General features: G+C 49.1%; 1 protein-coding gene across 5 annotated transcripts in view; it reads right to left on the bottom strand.

The window, feature by feature from the left end:
* Positions 1-7,566: 7,566 nt before the first annotated feature.
* Positions 7,567-15,353, bottom strand: part of GLI3 (GLI family zinc finger 3) — a 215,830-nt gene continuing 208,043 nt past the window's right edge. For all 5 annotated transcript variants that reach the window (XM_030010039.1, XM_030010038.1, XM_030010040.1 and 2 more), the window contains one exon: positions 7,567-14,498. In XM_030010039.1, coding sequence (XP_029865899.1) covers positions 12,208-14,498 — 2,291 coding nt within the window. In that variant the 3' untranslated portion in view covers positions 7,567-12,207. The remainder of the gene's footprint in view (positions 14,499-15,353) is intronic.

The following is a 15,353-nucleotide window of genomic DNA, read 5'->3' as shown; positions in this document are numbered from 1 at the left end:
ACACTCATGTCCCCGGCCAGATTCCTGCACCACCTTCTGCCGTGCTCCTGTGGCACAGCATTTGACCTGGCCGGTGTTTGACCATCTAAAAAGGAAGGCAGGAAGGTGGTGGTGGAGGCTGGAGAGGTCTCACCCCCGGGAACGTGCGGCTGAAGCCTTGCCAGGTGATGGGTCGACATCTCGGGTGCAGACCAGAAGTGGGGCTAAGGAGGGAGTGAGAGGCACATCAGTACCCTGCATCAGAGCCCCAGTTAGTTAATTAAGGATCTCACTTCGCACAGGGACAGCGGTCCCGAGCAGAGCCCACGGGGCGGGAGTGGGATGCCCTGGCCGGCGGGGAGTCTGTGGGCAGGTCGGCTCTGCAGCCGGGACGGCACCGCACAGTGAGGCCGGACTCCCACAGCGTGGCAGCACCGAACTGCTCATGCTGCCGCGGGACCTCGGTCGCAAAGATGGCTCTTTCCCTGCTGCTTCAAACGCGTGAGCATCACTGTGGCCCAGGCAGACAACACACCTCTAGGGGAGATGGGGTCACTGCTGACCCCTCAGAGGTGAGCATCAAACATTGGAAGAGGATTAACGAAAAGCCAGAAAGCCAACGAGTGATGGAGACGTGCGTGAAACTGAGCGAGATGCGGCAGCACAGCAGGCAGTACTGCAGCACGAACCAGGCACCCGGCTCTGCTCCCGGATGGAAGGACGGAGGCAAGGCGAGCCTGCAGCTCTGAGCCGGGCTGCCCACACAAAACGTCCCGCACAGGTGCCCCAGTCCTTCCCCACTGAACTTAACTCGTGGGGACAGTGCCTGGCCGTGCTGTGCAGGATGTGTTCTCCTTGGCCAGCATCGCTGCCGTGCCCTTGGCTCCCTGGCTGCCAGGTAGGACCCCGGCTTCCCGGCAGTCATGGGGACAGGGCCATGTTGCCACACCACCCACGCGGCAGCTGGGGGATTTTCCTGGGAGGCAGCTGGCCCATCGTTTCGCTTTTGCCATTTGTTTACCTTTCATGAAGGTTTTCCTTTCATTCCTGCCCTGACCTAAGCTAGAGCCGGGGTTTTCCAGCCCTGGGAGCAGGGTGGCACAGGGCAGGTCCCTGCCCCAGCTGCGCTACCTGAAAGCCAGGAGCCAAGGTCCAGCTACGCCAGTACCAGTAGTGGTGAGGCAGCTGTGCTGCTCACCGCCCAGGCATCTCAGACGTGCTTTTTGGAGCCCTCCTGTATTGCAGAAAGCATGAAATGGTCCCTGGGTGGAGGAGGAAGAGCTAGCCCTGGAGGCCAGCTGCCACAGCCCTGAGGATGTCATACGTGGCTGCAGCCTTCAAGGACATCTCTGATTTGAAACTGGGCTGGCCCCATTTTTGCTGAGTGCATGTGGTGGCTCTAAAATGACTAAATGCTGTTTTTTTGCTTTGCTTTTCTTCCTCTAAATTTGATGTTTTTGTTGCAGTGAACCAGCATTTACCAGCAAAAAGACTTTGACCAAATACTCATGCTCAGCAAACACACCACAGTGGCACCAGCAGATCTAAGCAATGCCACTATCTAGGGCACACTGGGAACAGCATTTGGGTGTTTGAGGCTCTCTGTTTTTTAGTGCAAGACCAGCCAGGCATGAGCTGACTTACTTTCATGTGCCCATACGTGTCTCTTTTAAAGTGAGGAAATTTGCATCCAAAACTGATGGAAACCCTAAAGTTTTCAGGGCGATGTTGACATAAAACTCATCACCTGGTGTAGGAGCGGGCTGTCACTCTGCAGCCTGCTCTCATGAAGGAAAATACTTTCTTTGAGAATATGCACAAAGAAAGAAGGATCAAATTCAGCAGTGCTCATATTTAACTGGATAAATCAAAGCCTTTAATACTTGCTTCGGTATTTAATTCGATTTTTTTTGTGACCAGCAGCTCCTCCACAATGAAAAGTCCAAGGAGATTTTGTAATTTCCCAGGCTTTCTGCAAAATGAGGTCCTTTGCACCAGTGCTTCTAAATGAAGCTTGGCAGAGAGGGTTTGCACACAAGCTGCTGAAACTACGGGAGCTGCTAAAGGCAGAGCTGAGCCTGCCGCAGGCAACCACAGACGTGTTTCAAACAGAAGGTGCAAAGACTGTGATCACAGATCCCAGTCAAAGTGGACATCTCACATCTCAAAAGAGGCCCTGGCTTCAGCATCAGCAGAGAGGTTGCTGGGCGGAGGAGGATCCTCTGTTGCATTTTGCTGGCCAGTGCTCCAGCCCACTCTTTCTCTGCTGATGATGCTCCAGATAAAGCGGAGCTGGGCACTTTACGGCTGCCCATGCCAAGCAGAGCTCAGGTGAAGAGCTGATTGAAACCCAAGCTATTTCAGGGCACGAAGGTAAGTAAGAAATGCTATACTGGTTCAAGACTGCACTCCACAGAGCTAAGAAAGGCATTGCTGCCTCCCTAATTGTGTGGCTAGCCCTTGCACAGCTTCAAGCATTTTCTGTAATTGGGAGAAAACAGCAGCAATCTCCAAGGGACCAGCTAAGGAGAGGAAAAAATAGCATGCAATATTTTTGTTTATCCCCTATGCCACAGCCCAGCCTTGAGAAGAGGAGGGAGGGGCAGGGAGAGGCATCCAAGGCAGGGAAAGGGCTGGGCGCAGGGCAGGTGTAGGAGCTGTGCCACCGGCTCGCTCACACTGTGCCAGCCTGCAGCGAGGCCACGTGGTGGGCATGGGTTGGGGACACCACACTGTGGACTTCAAAGTGACACAAATTTGAGTTTAGCAATAAAAGAAACAAGCGTGGCACGGTGCGTCCCCAGTAATCGTGCCCAAGGGAGCGCACTTGCTGGCTGGGTCAGCAGCGGGTGCTTGCCTGCTCCAAGGGTGATGTGAAGAGGAGACAGCAGCCCTTGGGGACCGGCCACGTTGCTTCTCCCCATGTGGCTGCAAAGGAGAGCTTGGCATTTAGTGTTGCTGGAAGGGTACCAACCCTGATCCCCACACATGCTGTGGCATGCTTGCCACATGCTGTAGCCCTGCAGACCTCCACTTTCTGCTGCCCCAGCCCCCGGCCTCACCATGGGCACTGGGACCTTCTCCCGCCGATGCTGTGCCACCAGGTAGCGATGAATGCAAGGGATGCAGTGCAGTTGAGGAGGCTTCCGGGTCATGCAAGCAAGAGCCTGATGTGCAGCCACCTCTTTTGGGGAGCTTCTGACAAGCACCTATTTGCCACTGAGCTCCACAACTCTGAGGATTCAGTGCCTGATGACTGCTTTCACACAAGGTATGAGCTGCGTTTTTTTTAGCCCTCCTTTGCCTCTGTAACCCTCTGATGAGAACTCAAGTTCAGCTTCTGCAGCAGGACGAGGGATGGGCATGGGGGTAGGGATGCCTCTGACCATTTTTTTTCTTTGAAGCTCCATCCAAAAAGCCATATTCTGGCAATGCCATGGTGTGGGGTCCCACAGCCAAGGCTGAAGGAGTTTACTGAAAGCAATGGACTGGGGGCTGAAGTGGTCAGGAATGAGACATATCTGCCCTTTCCCAGCAAAAGCCTTCTAGGCAGATGAAGAATTTAGCCAGTGAAAACATTGCCATGACCCTTTGGCACTGCAGGATATGCTGTAGGTCTTCAAAACAAAACTGCCTCAAGGCAAGATAGGCAAATTGAGTTTTTCCTATGGCTTAGGAGTCCTGGCTGCTCATGTCATGGAAATGGGAAGTCTTCCAGCAGCAAAGGTGCAGCAGGAATGATCCTTAGGAGTGGGAAGCACATGTTTCCCATGGTCCTCCCTCAGGAGATGCTGTCTGGAGCCATGACCTTTTCTCTGCCCAGCCCTATAGGTGCCTCTGCTTTCGGGTTTTCACTAAGGGTTGCTATAGGAACTTAAGTACTTCTGTGCATCCAGGCCTGAGCATCTCCCTCCTCCCAAGCCCCCTCGCTAGCATGGGGCTGGCAGCACTGGGGCTCTGAGGACAGTGGAGGATGCTCAGGTACAGCAGGAGTGGGGTCGTTCAGCTCAGCTAATTAGTGCTACTATTTCTGTCTTTGGCCTCTTCTTGGTTCGTATCCATCTGGGGCTCTTTTCACTCATTATAGAGCTTTCCTCTCTCTTGTTTTTTTTTCTCTCTCGTTTTTTTTTTTTTTTCTCTCTCCTCCTCTGTCTTCCAGATTTTTGCCACTGTTTCACGTTGGTGTCCAAGTTATTTGTCTCTTCTGTCTTGCTCCGGTCGTGGGAACATTAGTAATGTTTTTCTGCAGAGCAGGGTGGCTTAGAGACCGCCTCGCAGACCTGACAGCCATCCTAGTGCTGCTGGCAAAGGCTGGAGCAGCTCAGCCAGCCCCTGGGAAACAATCCTGGTTTTATGGTTCATCACCATCTGATCTACCCACCGCTTCTCGCTCCCGCCTGGGCCCAACTGTGCTGCTGCCGCCGTGCTCGGCCGTGCTGAGCCGGGCCGGGAGATGGAGTCCAGCCCGCTTGCTCCCTACTCTCCCGCCGCAGCCACCCCGCATGTGGCTGCAAAGGGAAGTGTAACTCACATGGGCCTCCCACCCATGAGTAACAGTGTTGGTCTACCACATCTCTGCCAGCCGGGGCAGCTCAGAGAGAGGGTGGCTGCTTCCCTGGCGAGGCATGAAATAGGTCACTCCGTCCCCAGGACACAGGTGAAACAGGGGACCAAGATTGCGAGACATGGCAGCTATGAGCAGCCTCGCATCAGATGCAGGGGCTGTACCCCATGAAGGGGGCAGGCAAGGAGGTGCACGTGAAGGCAGACACAGGGTGCGGGGATTCACGTTAAATGCCATCCCTTCCTTCTTCCTTGCCCAAACCTGCTCCTTTTTTCCAGGGAAACGCACGGGGCCACTCTGAAGCCAGCGAGGGAAGATGGGTGGTGGAGATGGTGGGAACACGAGGGGTGGAAACACAAAGCGGTTATGTGCTTCTCAGGGTGGAAAGAGGCCCAGGTTATTAAATAGCAGGCAATTTTAGCAACAGTTATTAATACTAGTTGTTTGTACTGGGAAGTGGTGCCTAGGGGCTCCCATTGCACTAATCATGTAACAAAGCCGTGTTCCTAACACAAATGGCTTGTGTTTCAGCCTGCAGAGAACAAGTCGTCTCCTTCCCATTACCCTCTCTGAAAAAAAACCAGTATGAAGATTGCACAGTTGAGCCCACAAAAATTGGGAAAGGAAAAAAAAATGACATTGGCCTGTCCTACAGTGCCATCGCTTACACCCAGTCAGCCAGGTAATGCCACCACCACCTTGGGCCCACACTGCCTGCTTTTCCCCCACAGGTCCCCTGCTTCAGCCCCAACCCCGGGAGGTCTGGCCCCAGCATTATTGGCGATTTTGTGTTGCCCTTGTGTTTGGGTGTAGTAATGTCACACCACCTGTTTAGGATAGTGGCGGGGCTGTGGGGTAGGTTTTTCCTGCCTTGCTGATCAGTGCTTTATCTCTCTGTTCTGGTTTTTTTGAGGCTTTGCAAACTGCAGTTCTCTCAGGTACATGTCTTTCTGAAGTAAGAAACCAATTTAATGAATTCAGTTAATTAATTTACAGCCTTGGCACTAAAGCACAGACTAAAGGTCAACAGCATCCGCTAATTTTGGATGGTACGAACCACGACTGCCCTGCTATTTTTTGTTGTCCTGAGCACTTGGCATTATTTTGAGTTTTACCACATGGAAACACAGGTCCTCCTGCCCCCAGCTGCAGCTTGGCACATGCAGCTCTTCATCAGCCCGGTCTCAAGCCAGGCTGGAGGACCAGAAATACGTCCTGCAGCCCCAGCCCTTACCCTAGCAGTGCTCACCTCCGCAAATGCTGTGGCCCTGGTGCCTGACCTCGCACGGCCTGGCGGCATCTTCGGCTGCATCCTCAATGCAGCACACAACCACGGTGACAAACAGGGCAGCGGTCCCCATGGCATCTCCTGCCTTCTTGACATTCATCCTGAGGTAGATCCAGCTGGTGGAGGAGATACAACTGAAAAACAAGCATGCACGGGGATGGTTAAAGGTGGTGGCGTGACGGCATGGGGCAAGGAGCACGGAGAGGGGCTGGCAGTCCACGCGCGTGGGCTCCCTCATTGGAGCAGGCATGCAACCCTGCTGACACTTGTTTAGCACGATGCTCTGTGCACGCGCACGTGTGCATGTCTTTACTTGGTTAGCATTTAAGAGGTGGGAGTCCCCATCTCCCACTACCTGTAGGCAGCTGGTAAGGCCGAGAAACACCGCGTTCGCCTCTAAGCCCCTGGTGGACGTGCTCTGTGGTCAGCATGGATCCTGCTGCTGACGCTCCCCATCCCCACAGGCCTGCTCGTTTCCCCATTGCTCTGTCGTGTCTTTGTCCGAGGTTTGTCCCATCCCTGCTGCTGACCTCCTGTTGGTGGAGGAAGCTGGGGGGAAGCCACTGTCACCCCCCCCCCCCCCCCCCCCCCCCCCAAAGAGTAAGCTGGTGCTGGAGCACTGCCAGACTCTGGGAGGATTTGGCATTGCAGCACATGAGATAAGGCATCATGCCCACCATCAGGCTCCCTGTCCCGCTGCAGGGTCTCCTTCACCCCCATCAGACCGCTCTCCGGCCTTTCCTCCTGGCTCACTGGCTTCTCAGCTGGGCATGCTACACCTCTTCCTGCACCCTTTGTCCCTCCCAAATCGTAAGTTCTGTGCTAAATGACAAACACCTAATAATGGCTGAAGAGCGACCCAAAAAATTCAAACCAAAACAAACAAAAAAAGAAGGTAAGATGAGCAAATAACAATGCAAGGTTACCTCCCTTGGCCTCGGGAATGGCTCACCTATTTTGGCCAAGGAAGGAGTAAAGCAGAAGCTGAGCACTGACAACTCAACAGAGTGGTCCAGGTCTTGCTGAGGTATGAGCAATGAAAACAAAAGGTCTTGAAATGAGAACGGCTCAGTCACCTTCAAACTAAGCAGCACTACAGCTTCTTCTGTACTGTTTGCCACAACTAACTTGACATCGCCCATGACTGCTATACTCAACAGGAACACTCATGGAAGTATGTCCATCTTTCTTTGAAAAAGACTGCATCTAGTTCTTCTGCAAATCACGCAATAACCCACCAGAACGGACACCTACAGGCTAACCCAGCCAGAGGAGCTTCTCCTCATCCTTCTGTGCTTCTTCATGGGTGGCTGAGCCTTTGCAAGAGACCCTCAGTAAGCGAGGTATGAAAACGCAGCTCCCGTACAAACAGCCCAGAGTCCAACGCAGCTTGGCTTCGACCTCTGAAATGACTGCTCTTGCAGCAGAATTAACCAGGTCGGTCTCTCTCCTCCTTTCAAACATTTTATCTGTGTGACACTGCATTTTCATTTATTTCTCCACCCAGCACCCCTCAGCCATTTTTCTTCAGAGAGAACGTAAACGCCCTGTTTTGCTTCCCCGTTGGTTTTTAAAATGTGAATGAAGTGAAGCAACAGGCTGGGAAGCAGAAACAGAAAAGCGAGCGACCATGAGTGGAAGTGATATACACGCTGATTGCAACCAGGCTCTCTGGCCGAATGAAAAAATAACTCCCTCCCCCAAGGAGATATTTTAAAAGCTGAGAGCTAAGCACTTAAGTACAAAGGCTTTTGTGTTTTTATTGACATTGTAAGAAACATTTTTTTTTCTTTGTTACAAAAGAGCTAAGTGGTTCTGAAAGCAGAAGTACAGTTTGTATGTACACAGTGCTACAGACCCTTCAGATCAACCTAAGGCTCGAGAAACATCAGATCATAACTGCAGGTTTATCAAATGAAGACCACTAAGGCCCGTTACAGCCGAACACTATTCCTACTGTACGTAAATGTATTTACACATTTTCTTTTTCTTAAAAAAAAAGGATTACAAGCTTTATAAAAAAAAACTAAAAAAAAAAAAAAAAAATTGAAAAAAAAATGAACACATTTTTATCTTACACTTCTGCAGGACTGACAACAGTAACTGTTCCATAGGAGACATTCCACCAATCCAAGGACAATAACACGTGAATACCAGAGGTTTACAAGACATTTTGGACACTATTAACAGTGGTATGTGCTATTAGCTGAATAGCAAGTACAGCCTCATCGGGAAAATTTGGCAACACATCTTGGTCCCTCTCTTTTGCAGGATCAACGCAAAATAAGGCACATACATTGCGAGAATATAAACACTGGTGTTCAGAAGGACGAGCCATTGCGCAACAGGCATGGGCGAGCTGACCGGCCATTTCATCAAGGGGTCGGGGGGAAGCAATGACTGGATGCGAGCGAGCCAGCCAGCATCTTAATGCACGTACCATTTGGGGCCATTCTCCAAGGAGAGCATAACATCATCTGCCATGCGGATGTACAGGGCCATCGTACTCACCAGCAAAGCCCCGCTGGAAGCCCGCTGACTTCTCTGCAAAACCACCTTTCCTCCACGCAGGTGTACCTGATGGATGAACTCCCACTGGTGACTCCCACTTTGTGGAACATAAAACAGCCTGGAGAAATACGCGTGCTTCATGCAGGCTGAGTGAGGCAGATGCACCCAAGGCCAACAGTAACTTATCTGGAAGACCCCCACAGAGCCATGAGAAGAAAAGGTGACTTAGACTCAGGCTGCAATGCTTTAAAAATAGGAATTTCACAATATTTTCTGCATTTTCTAGCACTCTAGGGTGAGCAGTGGGTTTCCAACTGCTATGGCAATGCCAGCTGATGGCCAGATATATAAAAGCAAGCTTTGGCTCTGTAACTGGAAGAGCAGGAGCAGAAGGGTGCCAGTAAACGTGAGCAATGTTGGTGGGACTTTCCCCAGACTGCCACACATTGAGAAGGAGGCTGACAAGTGAAAGCTGGTGTCCACCCTAATAGTGCCATGCTCAGAGACCCCAGTCTACCTTATTAAAACAAAACCAAAACTCAACACAGCTGGGCTACAATGTATTGCTACCTTCACAGGTACCAAAACATAAACCAGAAAAGCATGAGAAGATACTAAAAGCTGAAAAGTGACACATGAATGTAAGAAGTGGCACAAACACTTAACGGTGAAAATGATAAACCATTTGCACAAACTCCCTGGGGACATGGTGGAGTATCTGGTTCTTCAATTTCACCAAAGCAAAACGGGATGCCTTTCTGGAGCATGTGGTTTCGGCCGAGACACACTGTTGGCCCAAGACAGGGGTAAGTGAGTGACGAAGGTTTGTCAAATCCAGGAAGGCAAATTAGCTACTCAAACAATCCCTTTTAGCCTTGAGCAATATGAATGGCTCCTTCTAAGCTCTGATGGATCACATCTGTTAATAGCCTCCCAGCTTCAATTGGACCAGCAAATACAATTATGAACTGGAAAATTGAGTTTAAAAAAATAGTTTGGTTCTTTTTATATTTTTTTTTTAATGTATTGGCTCTATAACAATAAAAGGCTTCTCTTCCAAGCCACCTACTCCCAAGCTGGTCATAAGTTTCCCTGTTGAAATTGTTTATAAACATGTAATTGATGGCTTAATAAAGAGCCAGCGATCGGTTACCGAGAGAACCAGCTGAAACACGTCCAGCACAGCCTTTCCTCAGGCATAAGCTGCCATTTCTCCGCAGGGGTGTGAGCTGTACCGTAGCTCTGCAATGTACGGCAAGGCCACCGACGCATCCCTCCTCCGCCGGTGACCTGCCTGGCCGGACGCATCCCTCCTCACCCCTGCAGCAGGGCAGGGGCAAGGGCTGCCTACAGGCAGCGGGTCTCTACAGGGCTGCCGCCGGGCGATGGCAGCGCAACAGGGAGCAGCTTTGCCACGCTGCAACAGCAAACCAACCATTTGCCGTGGTGAGCTGTGCCCGATTCCCCGTGCAGCCCAGGGACCGCTGCAGGAGGGCTGTGATAGCTGGTCATGGGCAGGGAGGTCGGGAGGGGAACCAGCAAAGGGCAAAGAGCAGGACAGGGGAATATGCGTGCATGAGACAGAGGAAGGAAGAAATGCTTACTAAAGATGTGGAGAAAGACAGGAGCTGGATGATGATAAAAACTATAGGATATTTACATTTGTCTCGACTTCCAACATTCCAGCTCACGGTGCAAATCACTTGGTACGTGCTGTGGTAAGCCCAAATATGGCCTCAGCACTGGATTCCTGTGATGTTTTCCTACTGATTTACAGCTTCTTCCTCTGATTCTAACAGCTGATAATGGATCAGTGTTACCCAACAGCTTCACGGAGGTTGTATTCCTATACATTCCTCAAATGCCATGCCCTGAATCAGCTGGTATTTCACCTTTTTTTTACAGTCAAAAAAATGAGTGCTATGGCCTTCTAGCCTACAGAAATCACCTTCTGGTGCTAATCCTAATTTTGACTGGGCTAAAGTTTATCTTTATTTCAAAATTGACCACACTCCCTTTTCATTGTATGTCTACTCTAACACCAGCTCCTTACAGACATCAAATCCATGACTGTAAGTGCCTGCACCATTTACATCCTGTAGCAGCATTTTACTAACAGGATTTAACTGAGAAGTCTGGAAGGGCTGGACTTGCACGCAGCTTCTAGGAGTGGGTGGACTTAAACCTTGGGCTTGTAACTGTCCTCCATCCCAACCTGTTTACCCAGGAGCACTGTGTGTTCAGGGCTGCAGACATGGAGCCCAGCACAGCAAAAAACATGCTAGAAGAGCTAGCACTTATGGAGCAAATGCCATTCACCTCTACCAGTGAATAGCTTCATGGCCACAGTGTGTTAGTTCCAATTTTTGCTGGTGTAACTAAGCTTGGGCATTGACCCACTGGTTTGCTTTGAAAAGAAAAGAAATGCATGTTGGTGTCACCAAGAGAGAGAGGTTGGGCTGGTCTTTTTCAGTTTTAATTAGTTTACCAGACATACTTGCTGTTCCGCTTATTTCTTTGCTATTTTTAATGGCAGTTTAAATGTCTTAATTTTGTAAAGCCTGGATACAGTGGAAAAACATTTAGGATTCTCAGATTGCTTGCAATCACTTTGATTTATTTGGCTAGTCTGAGAATTGGGCCATTCGTTTTCTACTTGTTTTACATGCCATGACCATGATGCTCTTGAAGCCGTAACTGCGTGTTATGTCAATGGGTATTAACGTATTTGAAAACATATGATCCATCCACAAAGCTGTATGTGCCAGAAGGGATGTACAAGACAGCTCTCCTGGCAAAGGAATTGTTACTGTGAATAAGAACCAGTGGCTCAGCAAATTACATCTCAACAATTTGCATTTTAAAAAACCCCAAGTCCCCAGTATGGAATACTGCAATTTTGTTATTTCACTGTATTAAATACCCCATAAGACCCCGATAGTCTCTCCACAATTGTGGTATGCAATGAGGGCATTATAGACTACCCAAATCACCAAACATGCCCATAATTTTACTATCCAGTCATTTAAAAAAGAAGGCTGGAAAACAGAATACCAAATACTGCAAAAGATGAGAGTTGGACTAAGAATAGATTTCTGGTCCTTCCCCTCCTCTGAAATGGATTAAACATGACACAGTCTCAGTATCATTATGCAAGGCAGTGACAGCTATCAGTGTGTGTGTTTACAAATGTCTTAAACATTTGCTAGGCATCAAAGGGCTGATAGTTTTACATTTCTTATTTGCTTGAACCTCCTAATTTCTTGTGCTCCATGACTCTGAAACTACAGCCTAGGGTACCGTGGCAGTGCATTTCTAAACTGGTTGTCCACCTCAGTGTGATGTGTCCGATGCATCCAGAAAGGATTTCATCACTGTATGCTCACTTCACATTGTGCCTGGTTATTTTGTGCCTATATGTTTAAGGGGAAAAGTTGCAACAGTTTTACAAGGTCTAGATTCTTTTGAGTAACAGAAAATTAAGTCATTTCATCAGACCTTTCTTTAAAAAAACAACCCAAAACAAAACAAAAACATGCACTTCACACGTTTACATTGGTTTACAATTAAAAAAAAAGAAAAAGGAAGCATACAGACGTTCAAAAAGGGGGAGAGAGAAAAGAGAGAGAGAGGGGGAATGGGTGTAGCAATACTGATTCAAAACTGAAATGGAAGACAGTTTCTCCCTAGAAAACTTTAGGGTTTTCAGAGTCCTTATTCCATAAAAGGAATATACTTGAAACACATCCCATTTAGGTGAGATGAGATTGCTAAAATACATACACAACTAAAAAATACGAGTCTTTTTTTTCATCTGTTATCTCCTAAGGGTTTTCTGTTTTTTGTTTGTTTTTTTTTTTTAAGTCTATTGCATAACAGCAAGAAACTTGCTTTCTTCTGCAAGTGAGGTCAACAAAGAGCTCATGTCCCCAATAGCCATGTTGGTTGTGCTTACGGGCATAGCTGGGAATGTAAGAGACGCTCGGGGAGTGGTGAGGCGTGAGGAATTGCGGGAGAGATTCTGAATGATACTCGGGCTCAGGGCTCCCGAAATTAAGCTGACATGGTCCCCATCATCTATGATAGCATCGAAATCAATCTGCACACCCTCTAGGCTGTTGCTGTCAATGCTGTCAACTGTGCTCGACACTTGGTTAGCCCCTGGGGAAAGAAGCTCAGATGCGTTTGCAGTCGCAGTCCCCTGCAGCAGGCAGTTAGCTTCTGAACCAAAGAACGAACCTGTTTTCATAGCTTGGTGGCTAAAGCCTGTGGTTTGGTCATATAACTGACCAGAGTAATTCTGCACATTAGAGCAGAACTGCTGTGATTGACCTTGCATCTCCATCTTAATGGTGTTTACCCTGTATGTCTGGTTGCCATCACTTATATGTCCTTGCTGTTGTGCCAGGTTGTTTCTCAACATGTTTTGCCGTCTGTTGCCACTGTAATTAGAGCACGGCTGGTAACTTTTGGCCACCAACAAGCCTGAAGGCTGGCTACCAATGGTGTGAGACACCGGTGGACAACTCTGCGGCCCTTGATACAGGCTGCTTTGTGAGGTAGGACTAACCTGCCCTAGCATCATTTGACCGGATTGATTGACTCCCTGATAATGAACGCCGTCTCCGACTGGTTGGTTTTGCAAATATTCCTGTTCAATGATATTCCTGTTCTGCATCCCATTTGCCATACTTGTGGCTTGATCACTGGATGCCATGGGATGGCTGAAATTTTGTTGGTTCCCACTCACTGGCACGTTGCTGCTTCTTAGCTTCTGCCCTTGAACTGCCATGCCACAGGAATTGTCCATTGCCCCAGACATCATTGCTTGCCTGCCGATGCTTTCACTGTAAGGCTTATTGGGCTGCACGCTGAAAGAATTACCAGCTCCGCTGCCAAGAACCGTGTTTTGCTGTAAACCGTAAGAACCATTGTTCTCCACCAGGTTCTGATAGCCATTCTGCTGGGCCACATTGCTTCTCTCCAGGTTCTGCTGCTGAACCATCATATTGTTATACAGTCCAAAGGCCCGCGACTGCTGCACTGCTGAGCGCTGACCGCATTTCAGTTTCGAAGGAGATAAGTCAGAACTTCCTGAGCTTACTTCATTCCACTGAATGGGCAAGTCGCTCTTGTCTGCCTCGGAACCTGTCTGCTGACTGCTCGGTGGAGGGGCTTGGTCAAAGTTGCTGGGGTTGTTGTTTCCTAACACTGAGCTGTGATGCATTTTGTTGCTGTCTAGGACATTGTTCAACAAGTGGTCGTACATGCCCTGGTTCTGGGAATTCAGATACTGAACCACGTCATCTGGCAGGAGATCCTCATCATTCAGACTGCCACCCGCTTCCATTGTAGCAGCCTCCAGGGCGACGTTCTCACTGATGCTTGGAGGACAGGGGGAGCTGAAGCCGCGGAAGACGCCACCCTCAGAACGGGTATAGTTCTGAAGAACAAGGTTGCGCTTTTCCATGGATGGAGGCAAAGCAGGAGGGTTAAAGCTATTAAGACTGTTGAAACGCTGGACTCTAGGGACAGAGAGGTTGTCAGAGGCCATTCTTACTGGATCACTGGCTCTCCTCGTCCCGTTTCCTAGAGCATCATGAGACAGAAAATGCCTCCTGCTGTAACCATTTGCCCCACCGTCACTACATCTTCGAGGGGCATTCACTGGAGGCAGTGGAGATACTCCAGACTCCCTGCAGTCACCCAAGAGTGCCATCCTTGTTTTGAGGCTCATCCTCTCCATGTTAGGCAGTGGAGTTGGTGGGGGTCCACCAGTAGCTGCTGCATATTTAGCTTTCAGCCTGTATTGCTGGGCTGGGGTGAGGCTGAGAAGACTTGGCAGGTCATCACACTGGCTCGCTTCACTGGAGCGCCGGGAGGCATCCGTTGAGATGGGGTCATAGGAGTCTGCAACACTCATGTTCTGCGGTCTTCCCTCCGCCTGGGAGGCATCGCTGGATCTCCGGCTGGAGAAGCAAGGTGAGATTCCAGAGGACCTGCGGCTGCTCAAGTAGGCTGAACTGATTGTGCTAGTATTGCTGTCCCTCCTGTTCAGCATGTTCAACACAGTGATGTCCGTACTTGAAAGTTCATTCCTGTTCGGCAGAATAGTTATGGATCCTCCTACACTGCAGCTGCTGTTCGACTGGGTACCTAGAGGTAAAATTCACAGTTAAACAAAGGGGCACCACCCAGAAACCAGTACAGAAAACACCCAGTAAAGTAGTAAGGGGAGTAGAGGAAGAGCCTGCATCATCACAGCAACTCATAGCAGTGCTCTTTCAAGAAAGAAGTAGGGATAAAAACTGTGTCCTTAGGTTAAAAGCTAATTCAGAGACTCAAGGGTAACATTTCAGTGTGAATCCCAGCACAAAATTTATAGGCCATAGCCACAAACTGTCATCAGCTGGTGTAGTGCTCCAGCCTGCAGTGCAGCTATGCTGACTGATGTGCCAGAAGGACACATTCATAAGGGAGCTTTTTATAGGCAAAATATAATTGAACAGGCATTTGCATGGAATGGCAAAATATACAAATTGGAGGCTATTCAAGGTCATTTCTAAGACATCTTGAAATATTCTTGAAATAACTCCTAACAACTGCAAAACATCTTTGCTGGTTTCCTTGTTTTGGTTTGTTTTTAAGCAAACAGAATACATTACTTAATTTTACGTAGTTTCTTTCGATTGAACAGGTTTCAGAAAACCTGAGCTGTCACTGCTGGGTGGAGTGCAGAAACCTACAGGCACGTCGTAGGCAGTGTAGGGCAGCAGGGACATACATTTTGGCAATGAGCAGCTCCTTGTATAAAAACAACTATTCAGAGTTCAATCTCGCCTTGCTCCCATTCATGGATATCTGCCCTTTGTAGCAGTAGTATCTGTACATATGATTATCCATATGTGTGGAAACAGTTTATTTAAAGGGCAGCCCAACACATCTATGCAAAGGGTGCCTTGCTAAGGTCTCATCTGAAAGACTTCCATACAATAAGCTGGCAGGTATTTA

This window comes from Aquila chrysaetos, chromosome 3 (genome assembly GCF_900496995.4).
Source record: "Aquila chrysaetos chrysaetos chromosome 3, bAquChr1.4, whole genome shotgun sequence".
NCBI lineage: Eukaryota > Metazoa > Chordata > Aves > Accipitriformes > Accipitridae > Aquila > Aquila chrysaetos.
Note: the sequence above shows the minus strand (reverse complement) of the source record. Positions and strands in the feature narration are given on the sequence as shown.